A 27,467-nucleotide genomic window follows, 5' to 3' on the forward strand; every position below is an offset into this window, starting at 1 on the left:
TTATTAGCCCAACCATTGCCCAATTTTTTGTGTTTTAAATGTGGATTAAATCAGTTTGCCCTGGCAAATCCAGCTGAAGCAGCTTGTGATCCTGCCAGCCCCTTTTAGCAGGTTATTTTCCATTAGCAAGTATTTTAAAGGCATTTACCATACTTTAATTACTGTATTTTCAATCAACACACACATTCAAAAAAAGTATGTGGAGCCATAAATAAACACAAACAAAATTCTCTGTATTTGTTTATGTAAAAGGACAGAGAGTGTATTTTCTCCCATCACAGACAAATCTTTAAAGAGCATCAAACATTAGAAAAACCTTTAGGTCTCAAAATAAAGTGAAAAAGGAGAGTTCTCATTAGATACAGACAGAATTCTTTAACTGTATTTCCTCTTTTACATACAAAAGGAATACTTTTAGGCAAGACAGTCCCTGCAGGAGGAGAAAAAGGAGTTGCTTTTATATCCAAGATATCTTTCCTAAAAGCACTCCACAAGAAAGTCTCCCAAGCCATGCAGAAGGGTGTTTGCAGTGATGAAGTTAAAAGTTAAAATGAGTGGAGAAGTAAAAATCTACTGGAATTTATTCTACTTTTAAGGGGGGAAAAAAAAATATTCCCATAAGTCCTCTAGAGAAGAAACTGGAGTTTACAAAAGTGCAGCATAAATGTCCTTGTCAGATGTAGATATTATTGTGGATTTCACTGGTTGTCAGGAACTTCTTCAAAATCTTTGTGCTTTCAGATGCATCCTGGGGGAAAAAAAAAAAAAGAGTATCAGCATCACCCATATTGCTGGGAACAAAACAAGAGCCCCACTGGCCTCTGCTCCCATTTTCATTACTCTGAACATCACTTTTATTAAAATATTAACTAAGAGCAAAACTCTTCTGAATGAAGTTATCCCCAGGAATTTGCAGTTTGGCAATAAAATGGGATTTATTATTTTGCATTCCTCCTCGCTAGGTTATGAGGGGAAGAGTCTGTGTATTTGTCACTGTTCTCCTCCAGAGTTTAAATATTTATGTCTCAGTCAGCTTTATTCAGCAGAACAGAATGAGCTGTACTGATTTTACAGCTGAAATAAACACCTCAGTACACACAGACCTCTTTGGCTTTTAAATCTGCGTTCAGAGAGTTCTCAACCAACTAAACTTCCATTTAAAACATCTCAGAAAGAGCAAAACATTCATTTTAGGAGCTGCAATGGGAATTTATGGGGGCAATGGGATTTACTAGGAGTTGGGGGCAGAAGCTGCCCAGAGAAATTGTGGCTGCTCCACCTCTGGAAGTTTCCAAGGCCAGGCTGGATTTTACAGGTGCTGGATTAATGCAAAAATGTTAAGAATCACCTTTAGAAATTTGGTGTTTTAGTTCCAAAAAGAAGTTATAGGTCAGAAATGAATATTTTAAGAAGCTTTCCTGTATGCCACAAGACAGGCAGATACAGAGCTAGAGCAGAGCCATCTGGTATAAGAATGTAAAATGTAAAAATAAAATTTAAAAAAAAAACCACAATAAAACTCAAAGGTTTTAAATGAGACAACTCCAAAGGAAACTGCAGCTTCTACAATCACAAGAAATCCCTCCCTGATATATTCATACCACTAGAAGAGCCTGAAAATTCCCAATGAAGTTCTGAGGGAAGCTGCAGATTCATTATTTCTAAGCCACACAGATGTTACAGCACTGTCCCCTGCCATTAAAATCTCTATTTTCCTGCCTTTCCAGCTGAAATCCCCTCAGAGGCACACCACCAGCAAAATGCAAGAGATGAAAGCAGCCCAAACCAGCCCAATTAATTTTAAACAGGAATTTTTACCTTGGCTAAACTCTTCAGGACTTTAGTAGCAAGCAGAGGCTTGAAGGCTTCGATGGTCACTGTGTCCAGCTTGATGACATCAGTGTAGCACTGATAGAGCACTGCAGGGATCTGCCACACCTGACAGTAGCTCAGCACTGAACACAAGGCAGAAGAAAGTTGAAATCAATTTCTGGGTTAAATTCAGCAAAAAAGGAATTTTCAGTTCTGTGTATAAAAATCAGAATGCTGAACCTGTGGAAGTTTCTAAGTTAACAGCTGAGGACTGCTGGAGCAGCCACCCCTCATCCCCTGGTACAAATAAACCACCAGAAATCAGTTAAATGCAGGTATTTCTTCCTGGAAAATACCTTAACAAGAAACTGTGTCTTTGGTAAATTAAAAAAATTTAAAAAAAAAAGCATCTGCAAAAAACCCAAATAAAAAACAAACATAAAAATAAGTGTGAACAAGAGAAAATCATCCACTTTTAACTCCTGCCAGACAAGCTTTTCCTCATGTTGCTACCATTTGGGATTCTAAAATTAAAAGCTTGAGGTTTTTATTGAATTACATAATAAAACTGAATCTAACATTTAAATTGATCAGCAGCAATATGCAACCTTTTGTTTTCTGTAATATACAGAAAGGACTTTATGAGCCTTTACTTTGGATGCTCAGATAAAAATAATTCTTAATAAAACTCAAGGAATTCCTAAGTAAAATTCCCAAAAAAACCCCACTGTACACTATGCTTTGTAAGGCTATACTGAAGAATTTTCCAGTAATTTTGTAACACATATAAAGGGCAAAAGGATTTGTGGGTGGTTTGAAAATTTGTCCCTCTTTTCCAGGGCAACGTGTATGACGTCAAATGGATTTTTAAATCCTAATTTTTAATTAGGATTTAAAATCCTAATTGCAATGGGATGCTCCTCAAAGGGAATTCTGTGTTGCCAGCAGCAGCCCTGTAAATAATTGGAATCCCAAAGTACCAGCAGCAGGAAGATCCCTCACAATGTTGGGCTGCTCCAGCAGTGGGCAGCAGACCTGTTCCTGGAATTCTTTGGTCTTCAAGGCTTTCAGGAATGGAGATGCAAGGGTTAGAGTGGATTCCTGAGTTTTGTAATCAGCTACAGGACACGTGGAAAGGATGGTTACTTGCAAGCCTTCCTTCTGTATGCAGCCAAAAACCTGAAATTAAAAAAATGCATCAGCAAAACTTCTCACAGTAGCAGCAGAAAAACCTCAAAGGTTTATTTCAAATTCAGTGCGAAGGGCATTTGAAAACAGGTTTGCAGGACTAACCCCAGTTTGAATCACAGCTTTCAGGCAGAAATAAAAACTCCAAAAAGAACCACTGATGTATTTACCACGTCTAGTGATTTTGGAGAGCTTTTAGGTTTTCAGCACTTTCCATTCAATATATCAAGATTTACTGTTTTGATTAATGGTGACTGTAGAAAGAAAAAGGACTCCAAATAAAACCAGGCAGTTCACTGAGCTGCAAGACATCTGAAATGGAAATGATGCTCCCCATTTGTCCTACAATATTATAAAAATCTTTATTTCAAATACTCAGATTTTAGTTAATTGTATTAAAGTCGAATTGAACCTTAAGTTTTCTTTTTCAAATTCAAAGAGCAGATTTTCCAAGCCACTATACAAAACGCTCTGGCCATCACAAAACACCAACAGGAGAAAAGGGAATAAGGAATTTGGAAACTGTGACAGAAACTTGCCTGTTTCTGTCTGTGCACCAATCCCAGAAGATACTCTGTTCCCTCACATCACCACTGTGACAGAAATCTGACAGAAATATTCACAAACCCACATATTTCCCACTTTTTTAGCTGGGAGCACTGACTGGAATTCATGACTGCACAACTTGAGCCTCTGTATTTTCATTTATTCCCTTACTGGGAAAACACACACAGGTGTAAAGATCTCACTCATGGAGACTGGAGATGCTCAGGAAATCAGGATTCACACACAGAACAGGTCTGCAGTTCACATTAAAAGCAGAAGATTGCCAGCACAACATTTCTGCTGCACTTTTAAAACTACCAAAAACCACAAAGCCTAAAAATACTCAGGAACATTGGCTTGGTAAAACCACACTCCTCCTGTTCATGAACACCCACACTTGAAATCACACATATCCACAAACAAATGGGGAAGACAACAACCCCTGTCATCTTCCTTCTGCAATCCCAGTTTAAATGAAGTGCAGGAATGTGTGGAATATGGCAAAAACAAAAGGTTTGAGGTCTCAGGGTTTCTGAACTTCCAAACGAGCCATGATCCCCCAGCAAAGCCTTGCTTATCTCTAACTACATCTTTAGAATCCCTGCTTGTCCAGCAGCTCAGCAGAGATTTAAAGGCAGGGAGGAAAGGAGGGAGGGAGCAGACAGACAGCAAGACAAAATAAGCCACATTTCCTCGAGGCAAAGCAGTGACCCAAATCCATCAGGAAAATCAAGAGCTGGAACATTTGCCCCTGGCTTTATCTTATTAAAATCAAAATGATGATATCTGGAGGGACATCAGTGACCAAGCAGTGCTCCTGTACCTGGATGATGCCAGGGTGAGGCACTGGGAATGTTAAATCTGTGAACAAATGGGACAAAAACTGCTTGGGAGGCATTTTCCTTCCCAGTTCCCCCTTGGGAAATGCACAGAACACACCCAGCAGCTGACAGCATCCACCAGAGTTCCACAACTGGTTTGTCTGGTGATCCTTTGGCAGCTGTACAAATTATTATTTTTTAAAAAAGGATTCTCCCACAGCTGGAATAAGCCATAGGAAATGAAAGCCAAGCAGGAAAAAGGTCTGGGAAGTGGTTAAGGGCCAATGAAATTGAAACTGTCCCAAAGGAGTGACTGATCTCAGCTGGGAGGTTACAGCAGATACAACTGGAAGCATCTAGAAAGGGATTTCACAGACTCTGCAGAGAGTAAATTCAACTATTTTTGAATATTTAATAAAAGAAAACCACAGGGGAAAGTTATTTAACACTATCATGTTTAAAGGATCAGAAATGAAGATTCCCCACCCTTAGGATTTTGTATTTCTCCATTTATTTTCTTGCCAGATTTACCTTCTCGAGCCACTGGAACTGCTGATCCTCAGCAACGTAGCAACTACACTGGCACAATAAAACCTTAAAAAAAGGAAAAACTCGAGTAAGCAAGTGGTTTAAAGAGCACAACAGCAGCTCATAGTCATGTGTACAGATGATGTGGCTGCAGACAACAACTTGTTCAGTTATTTTGAGTTCCTTTAACTCAATTTCAACGAGGATTTTTCATTCACAACTGCAGTGAAGCCATCAGGCTGTGACATCTTTGTGCTGAGCTTCACACACTACAACTTCACATAGTTTTAGTGTGAAGTTAACCCTTTAACCCTTCAGATGATTTATGGGATTATTCTAGGATCCTGCAGTGCCTTGTTTGGGGGTGAATGAAGACCTTCTTTTCCAGAAAGCCAAAACACAGAGGAATTAATGCTCAAGTCACTTACTGTGGGATCTGCTATCAATCTGTAGAACAAGCAGAAGGAGTCTGTGGGGAGGACACTGGTGGTGCTGGATGTCCTACACCACTCATTCCACAGCTTCACAACTCCAACCACTTCCCAGCACACAGAATCCAGAATAAAAGATGACAGGAAAGCTGCAAAATCCAAAAAAATACTGTTAATTTATAAAGAATAAAACCTCTGTTCTACAAATAAATACCTGAATTAGATTATTCCTTTGCAATTTGAAGGAAAATTAACTAATTTTTGTCAATTTAGATTTATTGTCCAAATCCAGAAAACACCAGCAATGTGAGTAGCCCCACTGCATCCAAATTTAAAAATATAAAGAGCTGTTCTACATATACAGATCCCCAACATAAAACCCACGTGTTCTTAGCAATTATATCACTACAGTCAACTTTGATTTCCTCAGTATTAACTAAGGATGTGAATATTAAATCCCTAATACTTCTTAATATAACAGATACAACAGATTAAAAATAAAAATCACTGAACCAGTAAGGCAAAATTATTATACCAGTTCTGGAAAGCAGAGGCAAGAGTATGGCAAAAATGTTCATAAATCAAATTCCTGTCAAAAGCTACAGAAGACAGATTCAAAATACCTATTACCATTTTCAAGGGAAAAACCTAAGCAAAACCTAAACAAAGTTAGCAATGTTAATATAGATAAAATCTAAATGTGACTTAAAAGCAAGCAAGATTTCTCAGAACTATTAGAACAAAACTTTTGCCAATTAACAAACAATCCCGGAGAGTTTACCAAACAAAAGCCAAGTAGAGGAAAAAGGGGATTGTCCCAACTAAAATCCTAAACTAAAACATACTTTGCTTTTCCCGTTCAACTGAAAATACTGAATGATTTTCAGGATGAATAAACAGCTGTAACAAAACATGTGTTTTACATGTACAGAGGAACTTCAGCTTTGTTTGGACACTGGGCTGCCTGCAGGTTTAAATTCTTCACCTAAATGAGGAGCTGGACATTCAGTAAATAGAGAGGGTCAAAGAAAGCTAGAGAGAGGCTTTTCACATGGGAATGGGATGAAAGGACAATGGGGAATGATCTCACCTCAAGGAGGGCAGGGTTAGATGGGATATTGGGAATTAGGAATTGTTCCCTGCGAGGGTGGGGAGGCCGTGGGATGGAATTCCCAGAGAAGCTGTGGCTGCCCCTGGATCCCTGGCAGTGTCCAAGGCCAGGTTGGACATTGGGCTTGGAGCAGGGAATGTCCTGGCCACATTTACACCTCCCTCCCACCTTCCGCCTCCCCCAGTTCTCCCCAGAGCCGCAGCAGCATGTGGCTGTGCTCACCTGCGGCGTTCCTGCCGATGGCCACGATGAAGCTGGAGCACGGCAGGGCCTCCCCGGCACGGCCCGGCTCTAGGCTCCACAGCACATCCACCTCCCTGCCCAGAAACACGCAATGGCTGAGCTGGGAGTAGCCACAGGATCGTTGAGTTCATCCCCAGCCCTGCCCAGACCCCAGCAATGCCACCCTGTCATCCCTGGCAGTGCTGTCCAAAGGCTCCTGGAGCTCTGGCAGTTTTGGGAATGTCACCATTCCCTGGGGAGCCTGGGCAGTGCCAGCACCCTCTGGGGGAACAACCTTCCCTGATCCCCCCGAACCCCCCGAGCGGCGCTGCCGGTACCTCTTCTTCTCGATCTCCCTGCGGATCTCGCGGTCCTCGGGCGTTTCCTCCCGCGCCTCCTCCTCCTCGTCCAGGCCGGCCCGGGACGGAGCCACCACCACCTCCCCGAAGAAGGTCGCCATGGCCGCAGCGCGCGTGCGCAGCTCCGCCCGCCGGGAGCGCAGAGCGAGGGAGGGACAGACAGCGACAGGAGAGACAGACAGCGACATCGGTGGGGAGAGACAGCGACATCGGCGGCGACATCGGCGAGTCTTTCTGGCACCCAGCGCCGCCCTCAGCACCCCGCAACGACGGCACTAAGAGCCACAGCCAGCCCCCTCTGGAACGGTCAGACATGGTGACTCCACACCACCTCCCTGGGCAGCTTGTTTCAAGGATTAACGACGCTTTCAGTGAAGGAAATGCTCCAGATATTCCATTTGAGCCTCCCCTGGCCCAGCCTGAGGCTGTTCCCTCTCCTGCTGTCCCTGTTCCCTGGAGCACAGCCTGACCCCCCGGCTGTCCCCTCCTAGCAGCAGCTCTGCAGAGCCACAAGGTTCCCCTGAGCCTCCTTTGCTCCAGGCTCAGCTCTTTCCCAGCTCCCTCAGCAGTTTTCCAGCCCCTTCCCAGCTCTGTTCCTGCCCTGGACACTCTGCAGCCCCTCCAGGTCTCTCCTGCAGGACCAGAACTGGACACAGCCCTGCAGGAGCCTCTCAGTGCCCAGCACAGAGGGACAATCCCTGCCCTGCTCCTGCTGGACACACAACTCCTGATCCAGCCCAGCTGCCATTGGCCTCTTGTCCCCCTGGCTGTGTCCAGCTGCTGTCACAGCACCCCCAGGGCTTGCCCAGCTCTCAGCCCCTCTGCCCAGCCTGCAGCTCCAGGGCTTGCTGTGACCCCAGGGCAGGACGCAGCCCTTAGCCTTGTTGAACCAAATAAGAGCACAGTGACATTCCAGGTGTATGTACAGCTTTACTTTGGTCCACTAACACATGTACATCATCAAAGCCTTTAACACTAAAGAAATTGATTCCTTTACGATCCTGTCCTGCACTTTAAATGTTTCCCTCCATTCATGCTGCCTGATCACCATCACAGATTCAGGTCCTGCTTTAGAACAAAACAAACCAAAACACCCCCCAAAATAAATAAAGATCCTACTTTCATAGGTCTACTACTTTACTTCCCTGAGTACAGCTAGACCAAACAAAAAACGCTGATTTCAAAATACCAGGAAATTGAAAGCACTGCCTTTTTGCAAGGCTGGAAAGAACGAGTTCTGTAAGGGTCAGCATGCTCCTTTAAATAAATTAAAAATAAATAAACTCTGAAAGGGTGAAAGAGTCGAAATACCTTTCCAGTTTAATAATTTCTCTTCCCACTGCCTCTTTGGAACCTGTCTATGTGTATAAAATTAGGAAGTACAGACCAGCACATGTTTTTCTTAGATAATAAAGTGATTCCCTCTGGGATCTACAGCTCCAGAGGCCAGAACCTTCTCCAGCTCTCAGGGATCACCATGAACATGTGAGTGTGCAGTGTCAGAATACAGCACCTGGAAGAAAACCAGCTTTGTAAACCTAAGCCTAGATTAGAAATACAAACCAACCAGCCAAATTTTAGCTGTTCAAACTGAAAATTAATAAAAACTCTGATGTTCAGTTCAGTTATTCCCAAACTGGAGGTTGGACTCCAGAGAAGACCGAGCATGAACAGCTGCTAAACAATGAACTTTGTGGAAAAGGTAAAAAAATAGTGGACTTACTATCTTTTAACAATTTGCCCCTAAAATATAACACAAAGCCACCTTCAAGTTTGATCACTAAACACAACAGTGTTTGTATTTCAGAAACCAAATAAAGAACCCAGATAAACACTTATCTTGAATTTACAAAATTCTGCTGCATCCTATTAAAGACTATGCTCTAAATAAAATTTCCTGGGGCAAGAATGATTTAAATTATTTTTGGACTTCATGTTGAAGTTTTAAGAAAAAAACAATAAAGAGTATTTCTCTATGCTGAGACAATATCCTGGAAAGCAAAGTGATGGTAAATACAATGCCAGTGACAGTGTTGAAATGGCTCTCAGTGATGCCAACTCCCTTTTCCATGATGCACTTCCATTTGTTCAAGGAGTTCTGTCATTATTCACTGTGATTGTGCAGCCACACTACCTTTTTTAGCCCCAAATCCTTCCAGATCCCACTGCCAGTCCAATCTGCTGGAAAACCAATTCCCAAACTTGCTATTTCAGTTCAAATGAGCTAAGTTAGGATAAACCTGATATTCTGCCACATCTTCTGTTGAATGATAAAATCAGGAATCCCCAAGTTTTCCCAGTTGTGAGAAAGGGAAGCAGCAGAGCAGAGGAGGAAACCTGGAGTGGGAAAGGAGCAGAGATTCCTTGGTGTTGGGCTGGGGGCAGCTGTCTTGGGGCTCCCACCAGCACAATTCCAGGGAAAACTACGAATTTACTGTGTTTTTGTTGTTATGTGTTCAACCATAGGAACTTCCACATATTTTCCTGGAGATATTTTCTTTCCTGTCAACAAGAGCCACCTCAAACATTGTGAAAACAGGAGATGTACTGCAATGCTCAGAAACTGGTAAGGTTTAATCAATGGGAAATCCAACATTCAAACACTTTAAATATGGAGGAACAACAGAAACGTAGCAAAAAAAAAAGGTCTGGAATGTCGGAATCCTGCACCTCAAGCTTTCCACGCATAAAGAAAACAGAACAAGTGTTTTGTTTGTTTTTCCATTTTATAAAGAAAACACACAAAAACCCTTAGGCCCAAGAGTTCACCTGCATTTCATAATCTTAAAGTTTACAGTATAGAAGTCACATTAATGATGTACTACCTGTCAGCAGAACCCTCTCTTCACCAAAGCCCCTGGAACTGGCAAATAAACTTCACTGGTAACTGCTTCTCAGCAGTGCAAGTGCAGAACATGTAACATCTGCACTGAATCAAGTTGTGAAGTTATCAGCCTTTTCATTCCTCTTTTGATGCAATGCTTGCATCCACCAGGTTTGTAAGAGTGTGTACTATTATTTAGAAGCCTGTTGCTATTGTAGATGATTTCATACAGCATTAGAGATGTTTGAAATCTGTTCTTGAATGTTGCACGACCTAGGTAGTATTTCATTGCAGCACCCATAACAATAATACTCAACATACTGCTATTAACCTGTTTGCAGTGTTTTAACATTTTTTTTAACTCTTGTTTATATGTAATAAAATACCAGTAAAGACAAAAAAATTGCCCCTATAATGAGGCACATTTTGGCATCTGTGCTAAATGCTGCTACATGGGCAGGCAAGTGCAAGTCAAAATATGAAAAGGAGAAAAGTCATCATCTAATCACATTCATAACTTTTTCATAGAAAAATATAAATATATTCCCTGAAATGTAGGACAAAGAAGAGCCAGCGTCCATCAGGAGTTCTAGTGCTATTACCATTAAAAAAAAAAAAAAAAGAAAAAAAAGAAAAAAGAAAATAAAAGAGATGGGGCTGGCTTTCCTTTTGTTAAGGTTACGTGTCGCACTCGGCGTCCTCGAGGGCTCTGTCATCGTCGTCGTCGCCGTCGTCGTAGCGCACAGTCCGCCGGCCGCCGTTGCGCGTGCGGATCTTGGAGCGCCGCTTGGCTCGCCGGCACTCGCCGTACTCCACGTCCTCCGAGTCCTGCTCCTGGCTGCCTTTCCGCCGTTTCCTGCGCGGCGCTCTCCTGGAAGGCTTCAGTGAGTCGGGGTTGGGGATTTCTTTCCGGTTGGCTTTGGATTTCCTCTTGCGCTTCCTCGTTTCCGTGGCGTCGCTGCAGATGGTGTTATCGGTTCCCGAGTCCGAGGCGGAGAAACAGTTGAAGTTGGTTTTGGAGCTTCCTGCGGTCCCAGGTGCTTCCACATCCTCGGAGACAGAGCTTTTCTCCTCTTTCTTTCCCCCAGTTTCGGATTCTGTTGTTTCTCTGAAGTCGTCCAACAGTTTTGATCTCTTGAAAGAAGCTCTGGATTTTTTATTTGCTGCTACTCTGGTATTTTTAGTTTTATTTTCAAGTTTAGCTGAGTCAGAATCTCCCTCCTCTTCAGAGTTACTCGTACAATGGTTGAGGGCTGAAGCTGCCTGCCTAGAAATTCCCCAGTTCCCCCCGTTTTCTACCCTGTGGTTTGTGGAATTCTCCTCCGAGGAGTCGAAGTCAAGATTATTCAGAGCAGCAGCACAGAGGGTTTTGTGTGGCTGCTTGTGGTTATCACTCTGCTTCTGAGTCTCTGTCTCCGAGTCAGTCCTTTCATTCTCAGACTCAATAATATATTTCCTTTTAGAAACAGAAGACTCAGGGCAGGAAAGTTTTTTTCTACCACCAACCTGTTCCCTCTCATTTTCAGACCTGGAACAAGCCTCCACCTCCGAGCTGTCGAACAGCTTCTTCCTGCAGGCTGAGGACACACTACCCTGGAGCTGCTTCTTGTTCTTTCTGACTGGATAAACACTTTCTGAGCTCGATAATTCCTCCTTTGCATCACTCATGATCTTAATCTTATTTGCTGCCAGCGTGGCACATCTGCGGGGGTTTTTCTTCTCCGCCACGTTGGCTACCTTGATGTGTTTCTTGTAGTTGATGATGCACGTCCTGCTCCGCAGCACTTTGGCACTCTGGCCAGCCTCCTCTGATGGTGGTTCTACAAAAGAGAGAGAAAAAAGTTCTTTTTAATGTCTTACATTCCTGAAATAATTCGTTTATTATGCTCAAACGCTGCCACCTGGAATTATGTAATTCTTCATGCGTATGAAATACACAAAAGCACTGCATTTTATTTTGATTTCAACTGTTAAGTGCAATTTATCTCAATTCTTGACTAAAAATACCATCAGCCAGTCCCAGGGATATTTTTCACTCTTGAGATTGTGATTTTCAAACCTTTTCATTATCTCAAAAGAGCATTCTTTAGCATCACCCTGTTAATTACCTCAGAAATTATAAATTACCTGAGCAGACAAATGCTTTCATATTATTAACACTTCTACCATTAAAAGTTGTAATTTTCTTACTACAATAAAACTGGTGATATTAGTTACATGTGAGACCTTTTATTCTAAAAAAAACCTGTAATATTCTATGTAGAGACAAATTTCAGATGGTTTCAAGTGGAGGACATTGAAAGCCTTCAGCTCCTAAGAGACTTAAGCACTCAGACTGCTGCTAACAGCAGCAATTGAATCTTCCATTCTGTAGTTTATTTAACTTAGAAGTTGCTTCCTATGTTGGGTTTTAAAATAGATATTCAGTCTGTAAATCATGTAAATGATGCTATGAAGGTCAGTGTTTCTCTTCTAAATAAAACAATTATTCATATATATGAATTAAAATAAAAAAGAAGTTCTTGAAGTAAATTTGAAAAAAAAAAAAGAAGTTATGGGACATAAATTCTAATGTCCAGCTTGAGTACCAATATTAACAATCTCATTATACACCAAAACTGGTCCTTATTTCAGTGTAAATCTTTTTATGTACTACTTTAGTATAATTCTATTTTTATGTTTTCAAAGGATAATTATGCTCCTTTCTTTGTTAACAGTTTCCAGAAATTATACATGACTACTACTACTTGTAGCAGGTGCATTAGGTGATTTTGTGGCCAAAGCACAACACATTTCTGCTGAACACTGCAAAATGCTGTATAAAAGCTGAACTAATTAACACACTAAAAAAATAAGGAGTTAAATCTTTTCTTCTACACTGTCCTATTATTAAATAGCTGCAACACAAGGCTAAAGAATAAAGGGGTCCAACCTTTCTGCAACACTGCCAGAATACTAACACTTGTGTACAAGATCTTACATTTGGAACAAATGTACAATAGAATGTGTTGAAATTCCTCACTGAACATCCAGAATGAAAAGCTGCAAAGGTACAAAAGGTGGCACAGGCAGAAAGAGGGAGTATTAAACCAACTAGCCACAGAAACTGGGAGAGCTTTTAAAAGACACCAAGATGGGCAAGTCTTGTTCATTGAGGTGTCCTGGAGTTCAGGCCAAATTCCAAACCTGGAATGCTGGGTAGGAAAATCCAGCTCAGCTGCAGAGGGCACTACAGTCCACAAGGTATTGACAATTTATCTGAAAATTTTGCTTTAAGTCTTTACTAATACATAAAAACCCAAGCTAAATACTACTTATCCATAATATATAATGCATAATATACATTACAGAACTATATAAAGGCTGTGTTTTATAGATCAAAATAGATATGTTATTTATATTATATATATTTAAAAAAAAACCAAAGCAAAGCTTGCACATAAATTGTTTTAGCAGGTTAATTGTGCAGTATGTATATGTATATTCATATAGTTATATTTATATATATATATAAAATACATACTTATTTGAAAATAGAAACTCTATAAATATGCCTTTATACATGTATTAAAACTAAGATTTTGGTACAAAGCAAGTAAATAATCCTTGTGGAAAACTGTCAAGACAGAGTCACCTCAAGAGACATTAATTCTCTTCTCAAGATTCTTAAAGCACAGTGACAGGTTTGGAAGGATAAGACCAAACACCAACCTCTGAATAATCTTTCAAATCCCAAATCAGGACTAATTCCCTAATTATATGAAGGCACAATGTACGCTACCTGGTTTAATAAACATCAGCATCATTCTCATCAGCTTAACAAAAACCCCAAACCAAAACAACTCTCTAAATCATGTGTCAGCCACCACACAAAGATCTGAGTGACAGATAAAATTCTAGAGTAAAATAAAAAAAAAAAATAAAATCAAAGAATGTAACTTCCTGAAACAAGTGGAATGATAAATCTGACTTCTGCAAAGTGCCTCTCTGTCTCAAGGACTCTACACATCACTGACAGAAGAAAATCTCAAAGTCAAATCAAGTTTCAGGTTCTGGTGCACACCAGGGATGTGAGAATATAATTGAAGCACCTTTCTATCAAATTAATTTTGAAAAACTATCAATAAAGCTACTTCACATTGAAAATAACAGTTGTAAATCTGCTTTAGCACAGAAAATCTCAACAGGAAATTAAGATAAGGTAACAGAACTGCAAAACCAGAGGGTTTTGGTTACTGAAATTCTCCACACAAGGAGCAGAACAAAGTGAGAGAACACTCTACTCCCTTGGAGATTTTCTCTGTCATCTGCTCAGTACTAAGAAATAGAGGAATTAACATTAAAAATGTTACCTTTTCTAACGACTTTTGTTTTTCCTTTTCTCCTCCTCATCTTTGTTTTTGCAGCAGTTTCACAGTAATTGCTGTTATTGGAATCACTCTCCGAGTCCGAGTCAGAAGAGCGATGGAAGCTGCTGGCAGCCGCAGGTTTGGAACGCCTGACAATCCGAGTGGGCACCAAGCTCTCCCACACAAAACTCTTCTCCTCCTCTCTGCCTTCTGCTTCAGATTCTCCTGTGTCCTCTAGATCACTCAACACTTTTGCTTTTTTTAAAGGAGGAGCGAGCTGCAGCCCAGAGACTTTCCTGCCATTCCACCTGTCCGACTCAGAGTCCCCCTCATCCTCAGAGTTGCTTAGTGCAGGCTTAGCATGCGCAGATGTTGACTGATCAGAAACTTTCTGGCTGCTCCCATCCTCAGAATTATGGCTTTTGGAGTCCTCCTCTGAAAAGTCTAAGGTGGGACTTTTCACTTTGGGTGACAGAGAGCACACAGAGCCCCGGAGCTGTTTGTGACCATTGCTCTGCCAGCTCTTTGTCTGTGTGTCAGGCTCAGAATCAGAGCTTCCATTCTCAGATTCGCTAACAAATTTCCTTCGTGGAGCAGAGGAGCCAGGTTGAGAAAGGGTTTTCCTCTTGGTGAGCTGCTCTTCTATTTCCTTGTCACTCTCAGACTTTAGGCCTGGCTCATCCTCGGATCCCTCCAGCAGCATTCTCCTGGCGGCGGCCGAGGCGTTGCGGTGAGGCAGCTTCCTATTCCTGCATATTCCAATACTTTCTGAGCTCGAAACCTCTTCCTCCACATCACTCATCAGCCTCAGTTTATTGGCAGCCACAGCAGCACTCCTGCGGGGAGTTTTCCTGTGCCTGCCAGTGCTGTTGCTGAGGGACTCAGATGTCACCACTGAAGTATTTTCAGAGTCACTTCCATATAGTTTTTTCCGCACCGTTTTCCTTGTATTCCCGTTCTCCTGAAGAAGTGTTCCTGTAAAGGAAAACAGAGGTTAATATCTTAAATATAAAACAGCAGCTTTGAAGTCTTGTCAAAACTGGGACAGGTTCACTTCACAAAATATATTCCTAGTGATAATCATGTGCTTTTGCTGTCATGATTCATTTTGGTTTTGTGAAAATTACAGCTTCTTTATGAATTGCTGCTTTTTTTCTTAAGATATAAAACATTGCAAGGCATTGCTTCTCACCAGGCTCTTGGTTTCTGCCCTCTTCTAAGTCATGAAAAAAAAATCTTTTATAAATTGAGTGTAGCATTTGACAGCTTTAAAACAATCACCAATAAATGAGCATCGTACATATCCAATGATGTAAAAAAGACTAACTACACTTAGGTTTTTTTAATATATATATATATATATATAAAAAAAATATGCACTTGTCTTGCTGTTGACAAGAAACTCGTGCAGCCCTACCTGTCTGTTTCCTCTGAGCAGCTCGATTCCGAGTCACCCTGCGATTGCTGCTGCTCCTCCTGCACACCCCGTTGTGCAGGGCAGGTGACACAGGAGCCACACAACACCCTTTGCTGTCTTCTGAGCTGCTTGTGGAGGATGAGGATGAAGAGGAAGTAGATGAAGAAGCCACAGAACCTTCTATTTCACTCTCTGTTAAAAAAAAACCAAAACAACAGGAAGTGGCAATTAGAATTCTAAACAACTTCCAGTTGAAAGCTACGTTTGGCTGATCCTGGAAATCTTCAGAATTTCCTCACATTGTCTTAAAATGCATTCTCATGCCTGAATATCTTACAGAGATCAAACTGATATCTCAAAAAAAATCTATATTCATGCAGTGTTCAATAACAAGAACCCTCTTTAACCTGTATTTAAGTTTCAAATAAGATAAAAAACCAGCTATTTTCAAAAAGGAGTTTCAAGTATAAAGCATGTTCAAAAAACCCCAACACAGAACATATTCTAACATTTTTAAAGGACTTCTATTCTTATTCTTTGAAATAAGCTGAATTTTCATCAAGGTGAGGTGTAGGGGAAAAAGACAAGGAAGTTTTAATGTCTCAGCGAACTCCTGTCATTTCCTAATTGTGGATGACAAGTTTTATATAATATATATATATACATATATGGGCATATAAAATGTATTTTATGTAGTATCATTTATCAAATACTCTATGCCTTCCTGTTGACAGATTTCTTGATTAACAAAAGCAAATTGCCTGTGTCCTACATGGTTTCAAAGCAATTTTACAACATTCACTCTAAATAATGTAGTAAGTGTCCAAAATTCAGCAAAATACACAAAATTCTCCATCACACAAAAACCCCAAACCTTGTGTAAAAAATTCCCCGTTAAAAATGCAAAGCTCGTTTAACACCTCAAAATGCAAATGACAGCAATTACAAATTCTGACCTGATGATAAAGCAGAATAATTAGTTAGTGTTGTGGATCTGGCTTTTCCATTCCTCTCAAAGGCTGCCAGGCAGGCAGAATCCGAGGATTCTCCCGAGGAACTCTGGTTGTAGTTGCCAGCGTTGGGTTTATGGCTTGAGACACAGGCGGCTCTGCTTGAGGTAGGCTGAGGGAAAGAATCTTCCTGCTCTGATTCAAGTTTGGCCTGAGACTTTAATGGTTTCTGCTTCAGATTTCTAGTGAGAGTAAAAGCAGTAAAAGCAACACAGGTAAAACTAAGAGAGAGAATGCAATTACGGATTTTAACAACATTTGATAGGATTTTACATTTCTGGGAGGGTAGCTGGATTTATGAGCTAATGTGGTGTGGAACAATTTTTATCCTGGCAAGGATAAACATGAAGGACTTCCATTAAAATAAGTCTGCTCTCCTAGTGAAGTTATACAAGTGGAGACAATTTTCTGTGCTCTGAGAAACACAGAATTTAGTGGTGGATGTCCTCTAGACAATCCATGTTCTGTTATTTTCACCAGGAAACTGCAGCAGCAGCCTCAATTCCTGTTGGATTCCCAGCCTCTGGATAATCACACATAAACCTTACACTAAATGCTATGCAGATTATCATTATTCCACCATTATCCAAGCTCCTAAGACACACAGAAGGTTGAACTGTCTGTAAGGTTCCCTGTTTAAAATCAAGAAAATCTCACCAATTTAGATGTCTGAGTGCTACCTGCCATCCTGCTCAGTCAATTATTTTCACCTACAAAACTATTTTATCAGTTTTTCCTTACACTGCAGGTTTTCAGACATTCATCCAGGTGCACAGGATGTATAATGCTATTTCTGTTATCCCAAACCTCATTTCTGCCATACCTCACTGCCTTGTAAACCTCCACATGTAATTCTCCACATATGAGCACAAGTGAGATTCAAAAGACAATTTCTGCCTATCTTGGTGTGTGTTTATTTTAAAGTATAAAAGTAATCCTCTGAAATTAGATTTTTTTTTTCTTAGAACTCTCCCATCCTTTCCCTGCCAGAGCAGGAAGGTTGGAGAGCAGCAGAAAAGGAAAAAGCTGTTTCAATAATTCACCACATTTAGCTTTTGTATTTTGTCTCACATGCAAATTAGGAATTAATTAATCATCTCAAACAGCAATTGTATCAAAAGTTTTCTTTCAAGAGAGAAAAGACAAATCTAGCTTCCAACTGAATGCTACAGCAAGTTCCAATTTCTAGAAATTCCACAGGACTGATGTAATTCTATATAGGATAAAATATGTATTTTATGCAGATCTTAATATTTTTAATATATCCAGCAAGTAAACCTTTGTTTCATTCCTCATTATGTCAGTTAAATATTGATTTTCTGGCCCAAATATTTAAAAAAAACCCCAAAACCAAAACCCCCAACCTATTCTACACTTCTGTCCCTTTGCATTTCACAGTTAATACCACAAAAAAGTCCCTATTTGCTTTTTGCAAATTTTTCCTACTGCGTAAGAATTATAGAAAGTTCCAATGGAGTTATCAAACCATTTAATAAACCAATTGCTTCCCTCTTCACAGACAAAATGTGAGAGTCAATATGAATGTCAGTTAACTGAGGTAGATCTTTATACTTTCATAGTTTGGTTACCTGAGCATTTTGCTGGGCTGCTGCACTGAGCTTTGATTATTAATTCTCCTTGTGTACCTCTGGTTTCTCCGTAGCTTTTCATTCTGTTTCTGACCATTTTTGAAATCTGAAACAATTCTCCTGATTTTCTCTTCAAATAGCGCTGACAGTCTCAAGGTCATACTATAAATCTAGGTAAGGAAGTGGTTTAGATTAAAAACAGAGCCTTTGATCCAAGACTAACATTTCTATTATTAAAAATATATAGAAAAGCAATAGAAAAAGCACTTGCAGTCCTATGTAACTCCAGATAAACAGAAAAGGAACATATTCAATATTTTTGTCATATTTCTCCCCACTATTTACCCAGACAGCAGCTTTACCAAAAGTACTGATAAACAAACTGCAAAATAAGATTTAATTTCATGAAGACATTGCCAACGCCCCAGATATTAACAGCTACCTTTGACTTTTTGTTTGGAGTATAAGATTTTGCATTACTAAATATCAGCCTTATATCTTTGCACAGTTCCATTGGAGTGTCGTAATTTCCAGCTTCCAGAGTTTCTTTCACTGTACCAAAGTCCATTGGAGTGTCTATAATATGTCTGTAATCCTATAAAAAACAGATAAAAAAAGATTTCTGTGAAGCTATAAAGGAAAAAAAAACAGTTTTGAATTTTATTTCTGTCATTTAAGAGTAGCTAAAATGACCCATTTTCTTCAGCAGTGGAAAGAGAAGTACCACAGCATAAAGCAACACTTTTGCTCAGACTGGTTGATTTAAAAATCTCCTTTTCATTATCCCATAAATTTGACTATGAGAAACAACTGATCTGGTGTAAAAGAACAGCCAAAAAAACCCCCAAATCACCCAAAAAACTCCAAATCAAACCCCATCAAAACACCTCAAGCTTTCTTTCTCTCCTGTTCATGTTTTTTTAAAGACACTTAAGATGTTTTTAAAACCTGAAGTGAGACTCCAACTCAAAATGTGAAGTCACCAGGAAAACACTGATGTGCTGTAAAGAAGTTTTTTTTTTTCCTTTAAATAAAGATTGTTGAGCTCTTAGACAAAATAAAAAAATAGTGACTGAAGGGGTAGTAAAAATACCATGAGCAGCTAAAAGAGGGGGAAAAAATCAAATTCATAGCTCAGGCTCAGCAAACAGATTTCAGACCCTCAGGAAAATAACTTTACATAAATCTCTATTTTCTTAATTAAAATTATTTCCCTATACGGGATAGTAAGACAGCAAGCAAAAAAGAATCTATCAAGGTTAGCAAGAACAACTTACAGGATATTGATCCAAATCAACTGGCTGCCTGAAAGGTTCAGAATCCTCACACTGGAAAATTAAATTCACCAGTTCCATACACTGCTTCTTCCAACAGTTTTCATCATAGCCACTTTTCAGGCTTTTTCCTTTTTTTAAGCCTCGTCCCTTGGGGAAAAAAGACAAAAGAAGTTAGGAAAAGCATTACTGAAGTATAGCAAGAAAAAATTCAACCTGGTTTGAGTTATAAGGTAAAGATTGGCCAACTCACTTTTCTTCTTCTGTATGATGTTCTTGGAACACATTTTTCATCATCCTGCACAAAATAAAATTAATAATATTAAAAATGATGTAGGAAAATATAGGTGATGGGTGGTAAAACTGTCATTAGCTTTGAGACTGCAGTAAAATCAAATTTTCTTCTTAATTCTTTCAGTGAGACAAAAGATGAGCATAAAACAAATACAACACAATCTGGGAGACTTGGAAAGCAATATCCTAGATAAGAACAAGAGTTGGAGTCTGGAATCTTCAGTGGTTTGAAAAAAGGAAAAACCCCACCAGAAATTGCAATTAGAAGTTACCCAACAACTTTGAACTTAAGTAAGTAACTAAACTAAGTAACTAAATATTCTCAGTAATGCAATTCATGGATAATAAGCGACATAAAACATTCATTAAAAACTCCTAATATATTCCACATTTCTATTAGCTATGTAAATAACTCAGCAATTTTACCAACAATATTGAAAGTTGGTGGCTTTTTCTTGCAACAATAAATTATTAAAATTTTCCACAAAAACCCCAACTTACCAGATCAGCATCATGACAGTCTTGTTCATCATCTGTTGTGCTACATAGCTCAAAAATGTTTGTACAGTCCTGATCACTGCAATGCAATTAAATCTCTGTTACTGGAAGAGCAAAAGCAGAGCTGTTGTCTCCTAAAATAAACTCAGCCACAACCAAGTGCTACATGCAAAAGGCAAGGCAGTAACTAAGTATTAAATGGAATATAAAAATCAGGATTAGGGATTTGAAAGGGCTGCAGGAAGGCTGCCCATACTCACTTGTTTCAGTGAATTAAATCAGACAACAGGAACTTCTATACAGGACAGCACAGAACTTACTTTTTACAGGCTGAGCTACTCAACATACTCAATGTCAAGTGACATTTTGGGACTATAATACCAGAGAAAAAGTTAAAATACCTCTAAGATGAGCATTTTACTATTTAGGATAACACTCAGATAGTATTTTACACCTGACCTTAGTCAAAAGCAGTCAAAACAGGACTCACCACGAAGGGGTATTGAAGCTGTTTTCACTCTCCCACTGTTCTGAGCACAAGAATTAAAGCACTATTTAGACTAAAATGCCACTTACTTGATGAACTTTAAGAGCTGGGTGGTGATTTTTTTTGCAGCTCTGGCAATAGCACTCCCAGGCTCATTGAAGGTTCTGGCATTGCTTTCAATGTACCTGACTTCCCAAACCAAAGCTGAGATCCTCCTTAAAATTAGAACATATTGCACCTTTAATATAAAAGAAAAGCTGAAAACCAGCAAAAATTCTATCTTTGTAATTTTCTGTCCATATTAGATTTTGATGTCCTTTATGTCCCACTCAAAATTTTACTTCACATGGAAAACTTGAAGATGCAAAACCAACAATGCACATCTTCCATCACTCATGTCTCAACTCATTATTGGTAATTGATCCTCAGCAAATTTGTGATACAAATTCAGTTAATACAGCTGACCAAGTAACCACTAGCATTTGTTACCACTGAATCATGAAATACTGCTGAAATCATCCCCAGGACTGTGGGTTCCCTGGAATCTTTAAAAACATATCATTTTATAAAAAGTTTACATTTGACTTATTCAAAAGGAGGGGAAAAGTATTATTTAATCACTGCTTTAAATGATCACATTTATTCTGGAAATATTAGAAGTTGTGTGTTACAAAGCTCTGAGAAATGGAACACGAGTTGTAGCTGAGAAATTTTTAATTAATAAATACAAAAGCATGAGCAATTAAAAAGGAGTGACAAGAGCTTTGTCTAATTACAATTTTAAAGACATCTCAGCTATGATGTTCCTTTCTGTCTTGCTTTGAGCCCAACTGACCACTCAAAGCAGTGCCCCTTGTAAAATGACAGATTTCAGAAACTGCTACAAACTGGAATTATAACTTGATAGAAATGAGCTGACATAAACGTGTTATTTCATTTTTACAACTCATTTTTCCAATTCCTTATAACTGTGAAGCAGAGATAGCTCAAGTTTTGCAGTTTTTCACCTCCAGAATTTCAAATTATTCCCCAAGACATTTTTTCCATCTTTTATACAGGAGGAAAAGCACTATCAATGACTCTTCACTGTATTTACAGACACACAATGCAGGTCTAAATGAAGGATGTAATTAAATTTAATTTTGAGCTACGGATACCCAGCACATCCAGCAAATCAGAACTTTGTGATCACTGAACTCTTCCCTCTTTCTCTTCTCTAAGTTTTTATCACTAAAAATGCTGTTGGCAGTATTTAACATTTCACCTCTTGTGTTTAAGCTCATTTCTGAAAATAGTAAGAGCTTAACCTTCTTCAAGTTCAAAGTAACCGAAGGACAGCACTTCAAAATCTGAATTGTCATCAGCACTGAAGTAACTTTAGGGTTTTTTTTTAATATTTGGTGATTTCAAATGGCAAATTTCACAAAGAAAGAATGTCAGGGTTTATTTTAATTCTGTAGAGTCTCAAAATGAGCTTCTCCCTTGTTGCCCCTGGCAGCACTGACCTGTAGAACCTGTTGGCCAGCCTGGTGCGGATGGTGTTGAGGTCTGTGGGATATGCGATCACCGTGCAGTACTTGGGGTATGTGCAAAGGTCCACAGGGCCAGCAAAAGCTGCTGAGATGTCTGGGGAAAAACAGCAAGAGCAGCAAGATTTAACTGTTTGACCTAATTTTTGGCTTTCCAGTATCTGAAGGAGCCAAAAGGAAAGATGGAGAGAGACTGTTTACAAAGATGTAGTGCCAGGACAAGGGGGAATGGCTGCAGAATGACAGAGAGCAGGGAGAGATGGGATATTGGGAATTAGGAATTGTTCCCTGGCAGGGTGGGGAGGCCCTGGGATAGAATTCCCAGAGAAGCTGTGGCTGCCCCTGGATCCCTGGCAGTGTCCAAGGCCAGGATCCTGGAGCAGCCTGGGACAGTGGAAGGTGTCCCTGCCATTGGCAGGGGCTGGAAGGAGATGAGCTTTAAGGTTCCTCTTAACCCAACCCATTCTAGGATTCTACTCCAAAGCCTGTAGGCACATGGCAAGTGAGCTGGGTGGGTGTTATAAAACCAATAATGCACAAAATGATAAAAATCTCAGTACAAACAGAAAGAACTGCACAGAAAAATATATGACCATGTAATTACATTATCACAGGGAACTTTTAAAGCATGCCATGGATATTCCAGGACCTGTTTATAAATGTAACATCAGGAGAAAACTACCTAAAGCTGAAATCACACTCACCAAGAGTCATGAGCTGATCAATCCCACGGATAATCCGTTCACAGGCCTCATCACGGGATTTCATCCCCCACTCCCCTTCCTGGGGTTTGTACAGGAGCTTCTCCACCTCTTCCAAAGTCACAGAGACACTGGCTCCTAATTCTTCAGGCTGATCAACTGAGGAGAGCAAATTGGGGAAGAAGTGAGACCAAGATACATTGTTAAGTACTCACATTTATTTAATAATTGTATGCTTGCAACTGATAAAAAAATTCTTGCCTTGGAGTTTAATGCTAAGGCTGTGGGAAAAAATTACACAGAATGTACACAAATAGCAAAATATCCTTTATTCTCTTTTTCTGCAGCTCTAAATTCATTTTGTTATCTTTGTCACAGCTAATTCAGTAACTATTCTCCCAGTATCTCCCAAACTTTCTTCCCTCCACCAAGCTGGTACTGTCAAGAACTGGAAAAGTGAATTGATAAGGCAAACAAGGAATCCAGCTGTTTCATTTACAGATAATCTGGATTTGACCATCAAACTCTATAAATTGTTGATTTTTAAACTATGTGCAGTAAGAATTTGCTGACTGGATGTTATTTTATATCTATTCTTCTCACACCCTCCTGTATTGTGACGTATTACAACAAACTCAGTTTGAAACTTGGGGTATTTTTTGAAGATTGACATTTGGAACTGGCAGGTTTTATCCCATAAACCAGAGCTGCACATTTAAAGTATTTTTTTCCAAATTGCTCTGGAAGATGCAAAAGAAAAAAAAAAAAAAAGAGAGGTATAGTCAAATTATTTCACTAAACCTGAATCAAGACTGGTCTTTAAGACAATAATCACCTCAGGTCTACTACCTGCATGAAACAAAGGAACTGGAAAAAGGGAAAAAAGCACATTCAGTTGTTTTATTAGTTTCTTAACTTACCATTATCAGGGACTGGCTCCATGTCCCACGGGCTCAGCTTTTCAATTTCACCATTGTCCCATCTGATTCACCAAGTTAAAAAAAAAAACAAAAATTTGAAATGATTTATCTTGACTCAGTGGTATTCCCTCCAAGCACATTTAAATCTCAGCTATAAGCACATTTAAATTACAGCTGTTTTTAGGTAGTGACAAAATACACTCTAAAGACATGACATAAACAAAAGCATTGGTTTGCAATCAGCAAAAAGGAAACATTCATCATGAATTTCAGATTAAAACTGTGCTCCTCGTTTTGGCTGTATGCAATTTACCCAATACATAAATCAATTTTACAAGAAGATGAAGAAGAAAATACACTCCACATTTAGAAAAGCACGGTAACATCAAGAGGGAGATTTGAGAAAAAACACAGGAGAGGATTTTTTTCTGCTGATCACAAGAGTTGTTCAAGTCCATGGATTATGGGAGAGCAGTAAGCGAGGAATTTCATATGTTAGCATTTCAATTTATGAGGCCAACCAAGCACATCAAGACAAAGCAAAGAATAAATACAGAATGAAGAAACTGAAGTTAATTAAGGTCCAAGACAAAGCAAAAGCAAACACAAGTGCTATTGATAAATCTGTATATTCAGTCTGATACTTAACTATTAGGTGTGAACATCATTTTGAGATCTCTCCAAATCCCACCACATTTGACCAGAGTTTTACATGTTTTTAAAAACACATGAAATACCAACGAATTTTGCTATTTCAAAGGTAAGAAATGTCTGACTGCATCAGACATTCACACCTCACTGTCCCAGAGGAAGAACTACCCTGCAGGATGCAGTGTTGGATCTTTCCTACAATCCTTATGCTCCCAATATTATTCTTTATTACAAGCACATACCAGACACAAATAGATCAGTCTGCAAATCACCAATTTCCCTCCAGAGATTTGCAGCTTTGCCAGCAGTTTCCTGTCAGAGTTCTCCACATTCCTGGGTCTACTTCTGACTCCTTAATAAACTCAGGTATTTGGTTTAATGCCTCCTGGGTATTTATTTCAAACCAACTTGAAATGGAAATGATGATGCTCAGAGTGTTTTGTAACTAAACTCCTGCTTAGGTAAAAGCAGCTCTCCATTGGTTTGGATTTCCCAATGACTCAGGAAAATTTGGATCCATTACATTCAGTCTGTTTGATCTTTATAACTAACAGAGTTCATCTGCTCAGTTCTCCTCCCCAGTTATTGACCAATAATTCACAAGTTGTTGATATTCACAAATGGCTGAAATACTTCATAATTTTGCATGCAAGACTTTATAAATACAATTTAGTTCAGATTAAGCCCCACTTAGTTCTGCTTAAGTTCCATTCACCCAGGTAATCCAACTTCACAATACCAAGCTGCTTCTACACAAACACCTATTATTCTCTGGCCAACAAAGTAACAAAAAAAATTGAAAATTATCTTCAATTTATTTATTTTCTACACAACAGTAATAGTAATAATGATTTGACATGATTAAATATGTGACAAGAGCACAGCCAAGTCACAAAACCTAACTACAGCTGCCAAACATTCCAGATATTTTCATACACATATCTGCTCTAGAAGAGCTGTTTGTGAAACCAAGCAGAATTAAGTCCCTTTGGAAAGGGGTCTTACAGAGCACAGCATTCTTTCCCTGGTCAGTGATTAAATTCACTTCAAGCAGCTCAAGACTTTTCTATCTAAGGCTGGTGCATTAAAATATTGAAATATCCTTTAGGCCTAGCAGAAGAACAGAGCCCAGGAAATTGGCACCAGGCTCTTTTTCATAACTGGAAACTTGATTTGGAACTGGCCAAGAAACAACCAAAGCCTACCAAAACTCACTCCTAAGGAAGAACTGTGGTACACAGCAAAATAAGGAAGGGAAGGTAACAGGCAAGAACTCCAGTCTGGGAGTTATTTCCACCTTCCCACCAAGGAAAATCAATGAGATAGAAGAAAAGTAGATGAGACAAGAAACCAAAATATGTAACACAATCTTGGCAGTCTTGCAGGATTGTCTATTAGCTATAAAATTACCCTTCTTTGTGCTGAGCAACATGTTCAAAAGCCTGAGTAAAAAATAAATTAAAAAGCCCTTCAACAATGAAACTGTGACTATTAAATGTACCATAAAAGATATGGGAACAATCTCTGGGTGTGATGGAAATAGGAATATTAAATATTCACTGTTTATTCTCCTTACAGTCCTGTCTTGGCTGGGGGAATCCAAACCAAGGAAAATCCCAGAACCATCCTTTCAGTGACTAAAGGAGGAGACAAGAAGGCTGCAGAGGGATGTTTCACAATGACATGGAGTGAAGGACAAGGGGGAATAGCCTTAAACTGAAGGAGGGCAGGGTTAGATTAGATATTAAGAAGGAATTGTTGATTCTGAGAGTGGTAAGGCCCTGACACAAGTTGCCCAAAGAAGTTTTGGCTGCCCCATCCCTGCCAGTGTCCAAGGCCAGGTTGGACAGGGCTTGGAGTAACCTGGTCTAGCAGAAGGTGTCCCTGCCATGGCAGGGGGGTGGAACAAGATGATTTTTAAGGTCTCTTCCAACCCAAACCATTCTGTGATTCTGTTCCAGACAGCTTGGACAGGACAAGGTCAATACCCTGACTCTAAACACTGAAGTCCAGAGATATCTTTGTTTACCATTCCTCTTCTTTGTGTGAAGGCCTCTTTGTTGATATCAAAAAGGGTGCAAAATGTGAGAGACAGAAATGTGAGGACTTGAGGCATAAGGACCTTGATGTCAGCAACCACTGAAGAGATTCAACATCCCCAAATCAACTATCAACTAATGTTCACAGAAAACTGTATTGCTTGCTTTGTGGAGGCCAGCATTAGTCAATACAGGAAACATGAAGAGGTCAACAACTTCTTTTACCACATTACTATTCATTAACAAGTTGCTACAAGTTATTACATATTCACATTGTGCTCCAACAGCAACTTAAAACCACTAAGAAGTGACAGTACAAGGAGTAAAATAATTTCAATGAACAATTTATACATTCTCGTAGCAATGAGGCAGTTGTGTGAGAGGCAAGACACTCTAATAACATTGGAAATAAAATCTTCTTGTACTTACTTGACACTGTAACACTGGAAGTGACTGTCTGGATATTGAGGTTGATAAGGTTCCTGACCCAGCACTGTCCCAAACCACCAGGCATCATCAATAATGGAGCGAAACCTGTCAGCTGCAGCAAACACAGATATTCTACTGAGAAGTATCTAACTATTTGTCTGCTGCATGCAATCAGAAACACTTTTGATAAATGTAGTGCTAGATTTCTCTCCATAAAGCTCTAGAACCATGTAAGCCTATTATTTAGTTTTAAAATTAAAAAAGGGAACAGAACAGTCTTGATACGTGTTTTGGCGACTGTATTTACATCTCCCGCAATCCCTCCAAGGTTCAAATTTTCAACTCTTCCCTACCAGAGAACCCTGTGACCCAACAAACAGCAATTAGCCAAGGACACATTTGTGATTTCAAAATTGTTTAGTCCAACACTCCACAAAC

The 27,467-nt window shown here is 39.6% G+C and overlaps 2 protein-coding genes across 2 annotated transcripts in view; both read right to left on the reverse strand.

The window, feature by feature from the left end:
- Positions 1 to 212: 212 nt before the first annotated feature.
- On the reverse strand, positions 213 to 7,141 carry PSMG1 (proteasome assembly chaperone 1). The gene is made up of 7 exons (XM_085082355.1): positions 6,998 to 7,141; positions 6,660 to 6,754; positions 5,324 to 5,475; positions 4,899 to 4,961; positions 2,793 to 2,991; positions 1,819 to 1,955; positions 213 to 748 (listed from the first exon to the last, which is right to left on the reverse strand). Exons 1-7 carry the CDS (start codon positions 7,117 to 7,119, stop codon positions 674 to 676), a joined length of 843 nt encoding a protein of 280 aa, XP_084938481.1. The 5' UTR covers positions 7,120 to 7,141; the 3' UTR covers positions 213 to 673.
- Positions 7,142 to 7,928: 787 nt separating this feature from the next.
- The window catches only part of BRWD1 (bromodomain and WD repeat domain containing 1), a 42,144-nt gene continuing 22,605 nt past the window's right edge, over positions 7,929 to 27,467 (reverse strand). Inside the window, exons 28-41 of the mRNA XM_085082473.1 lie at positions 27,030 to 27,141; positions 23,911 to 23,972; positions 22,994 to 23,149; positions 22,266 to 22,386; positions 20,850 to 20,975; positions 20,277 to 20,352; positions 19,735 to 19,779; positions 19,485 to 19,631; positions 18,650 to 18,802; positions 18,208 to 18,377; positions 16,565 to 16,800; positions 15,609 to 15,800; positions 14,195 to 15,166; positions 7,929 to 11,662 (exon numbers count right to left, since the gene is read on the reverse strand). Of these exons, the coding sequence (XP_084938599.1) occupies positions 10,521 to 11,662; positions 14,195 to 15,166; positions 15,609 to 15,800; positions 16,565 to 16,800; positions 18,208 to 18,377; positions 18,650 to 18,802; positions 19,485 to 19,631; positions 19,735 to 19,779; positions 20,277 to 20,352; positions 20,850 to 20,975; positions 22,266 to 22,386; positions 22,994 to 23,149; positions 23,911 to 23,972; positions 27,030 to 27,141 (3,710 nt within the window). The 3' untranslated portion in view covers positions 7,929 to 10,520. The remainder of the gene's footprint in view (positions 11,663 to 14,194; positions 15,167 to 15,608; positions 15,801 to 16,564; positions 16,801 to 18,207; positions 18,378 to 18,649; positions 18,803 to 19,484; positions 19,632 to 19,734; positions 19,780 to 20,276; positions 20,353 to 20,849; positions 20,976 to 22,265; positions 22,387 to 22,993; positions 23,150 to 23,910; positions 23,973 to 27,029; positions 27,142 to 27,467) is intronic.

The sequence above is a fragment of the Lichenostomus cassidix genome, chromosome 1 (genome assembly GCF_008360975.1).
Source record: "Lichenostomus cassidix isolate B80296 chromosome 1, HeHo_3.0, whole genome shotgun sequence".
NCBI classification, from domain to species: Eukaryota; Metazoa; Chordata; class Aves; order Passeriformes; family Meliphagidae; genus Lichenostomus; species Lichenostomus cassidix.

What these genes read in the sequence shown, in the direction of transcription:
- PSMG1 (XM_085082355.1), bottom strand. Translation starts at nt 7,119, where the DNA reads ATGGCGACCTTCTTCGGGGAGGTGGTGGTGGCTCCGTCCCGGGCCGGC. An exon ending in AGGGAGATCGAGAAGAAGAG is followed by an intron (nt 6,755 to 6,997) that starts GTACCGGCAGCG and finishes GTTTCTGGGCAG; the next exon opens with GGAGGTGGATGTGCTGTGGA. An exon ending in AGTTCCAGTGGCTCGAGAAG is followed by an intron (nt 2,992 to 4,898) that starts GTAAATCTGGCA and finishes TTTTAATTTCAG; the next exon opens with GTTTTTGGCTGCATACAGAA.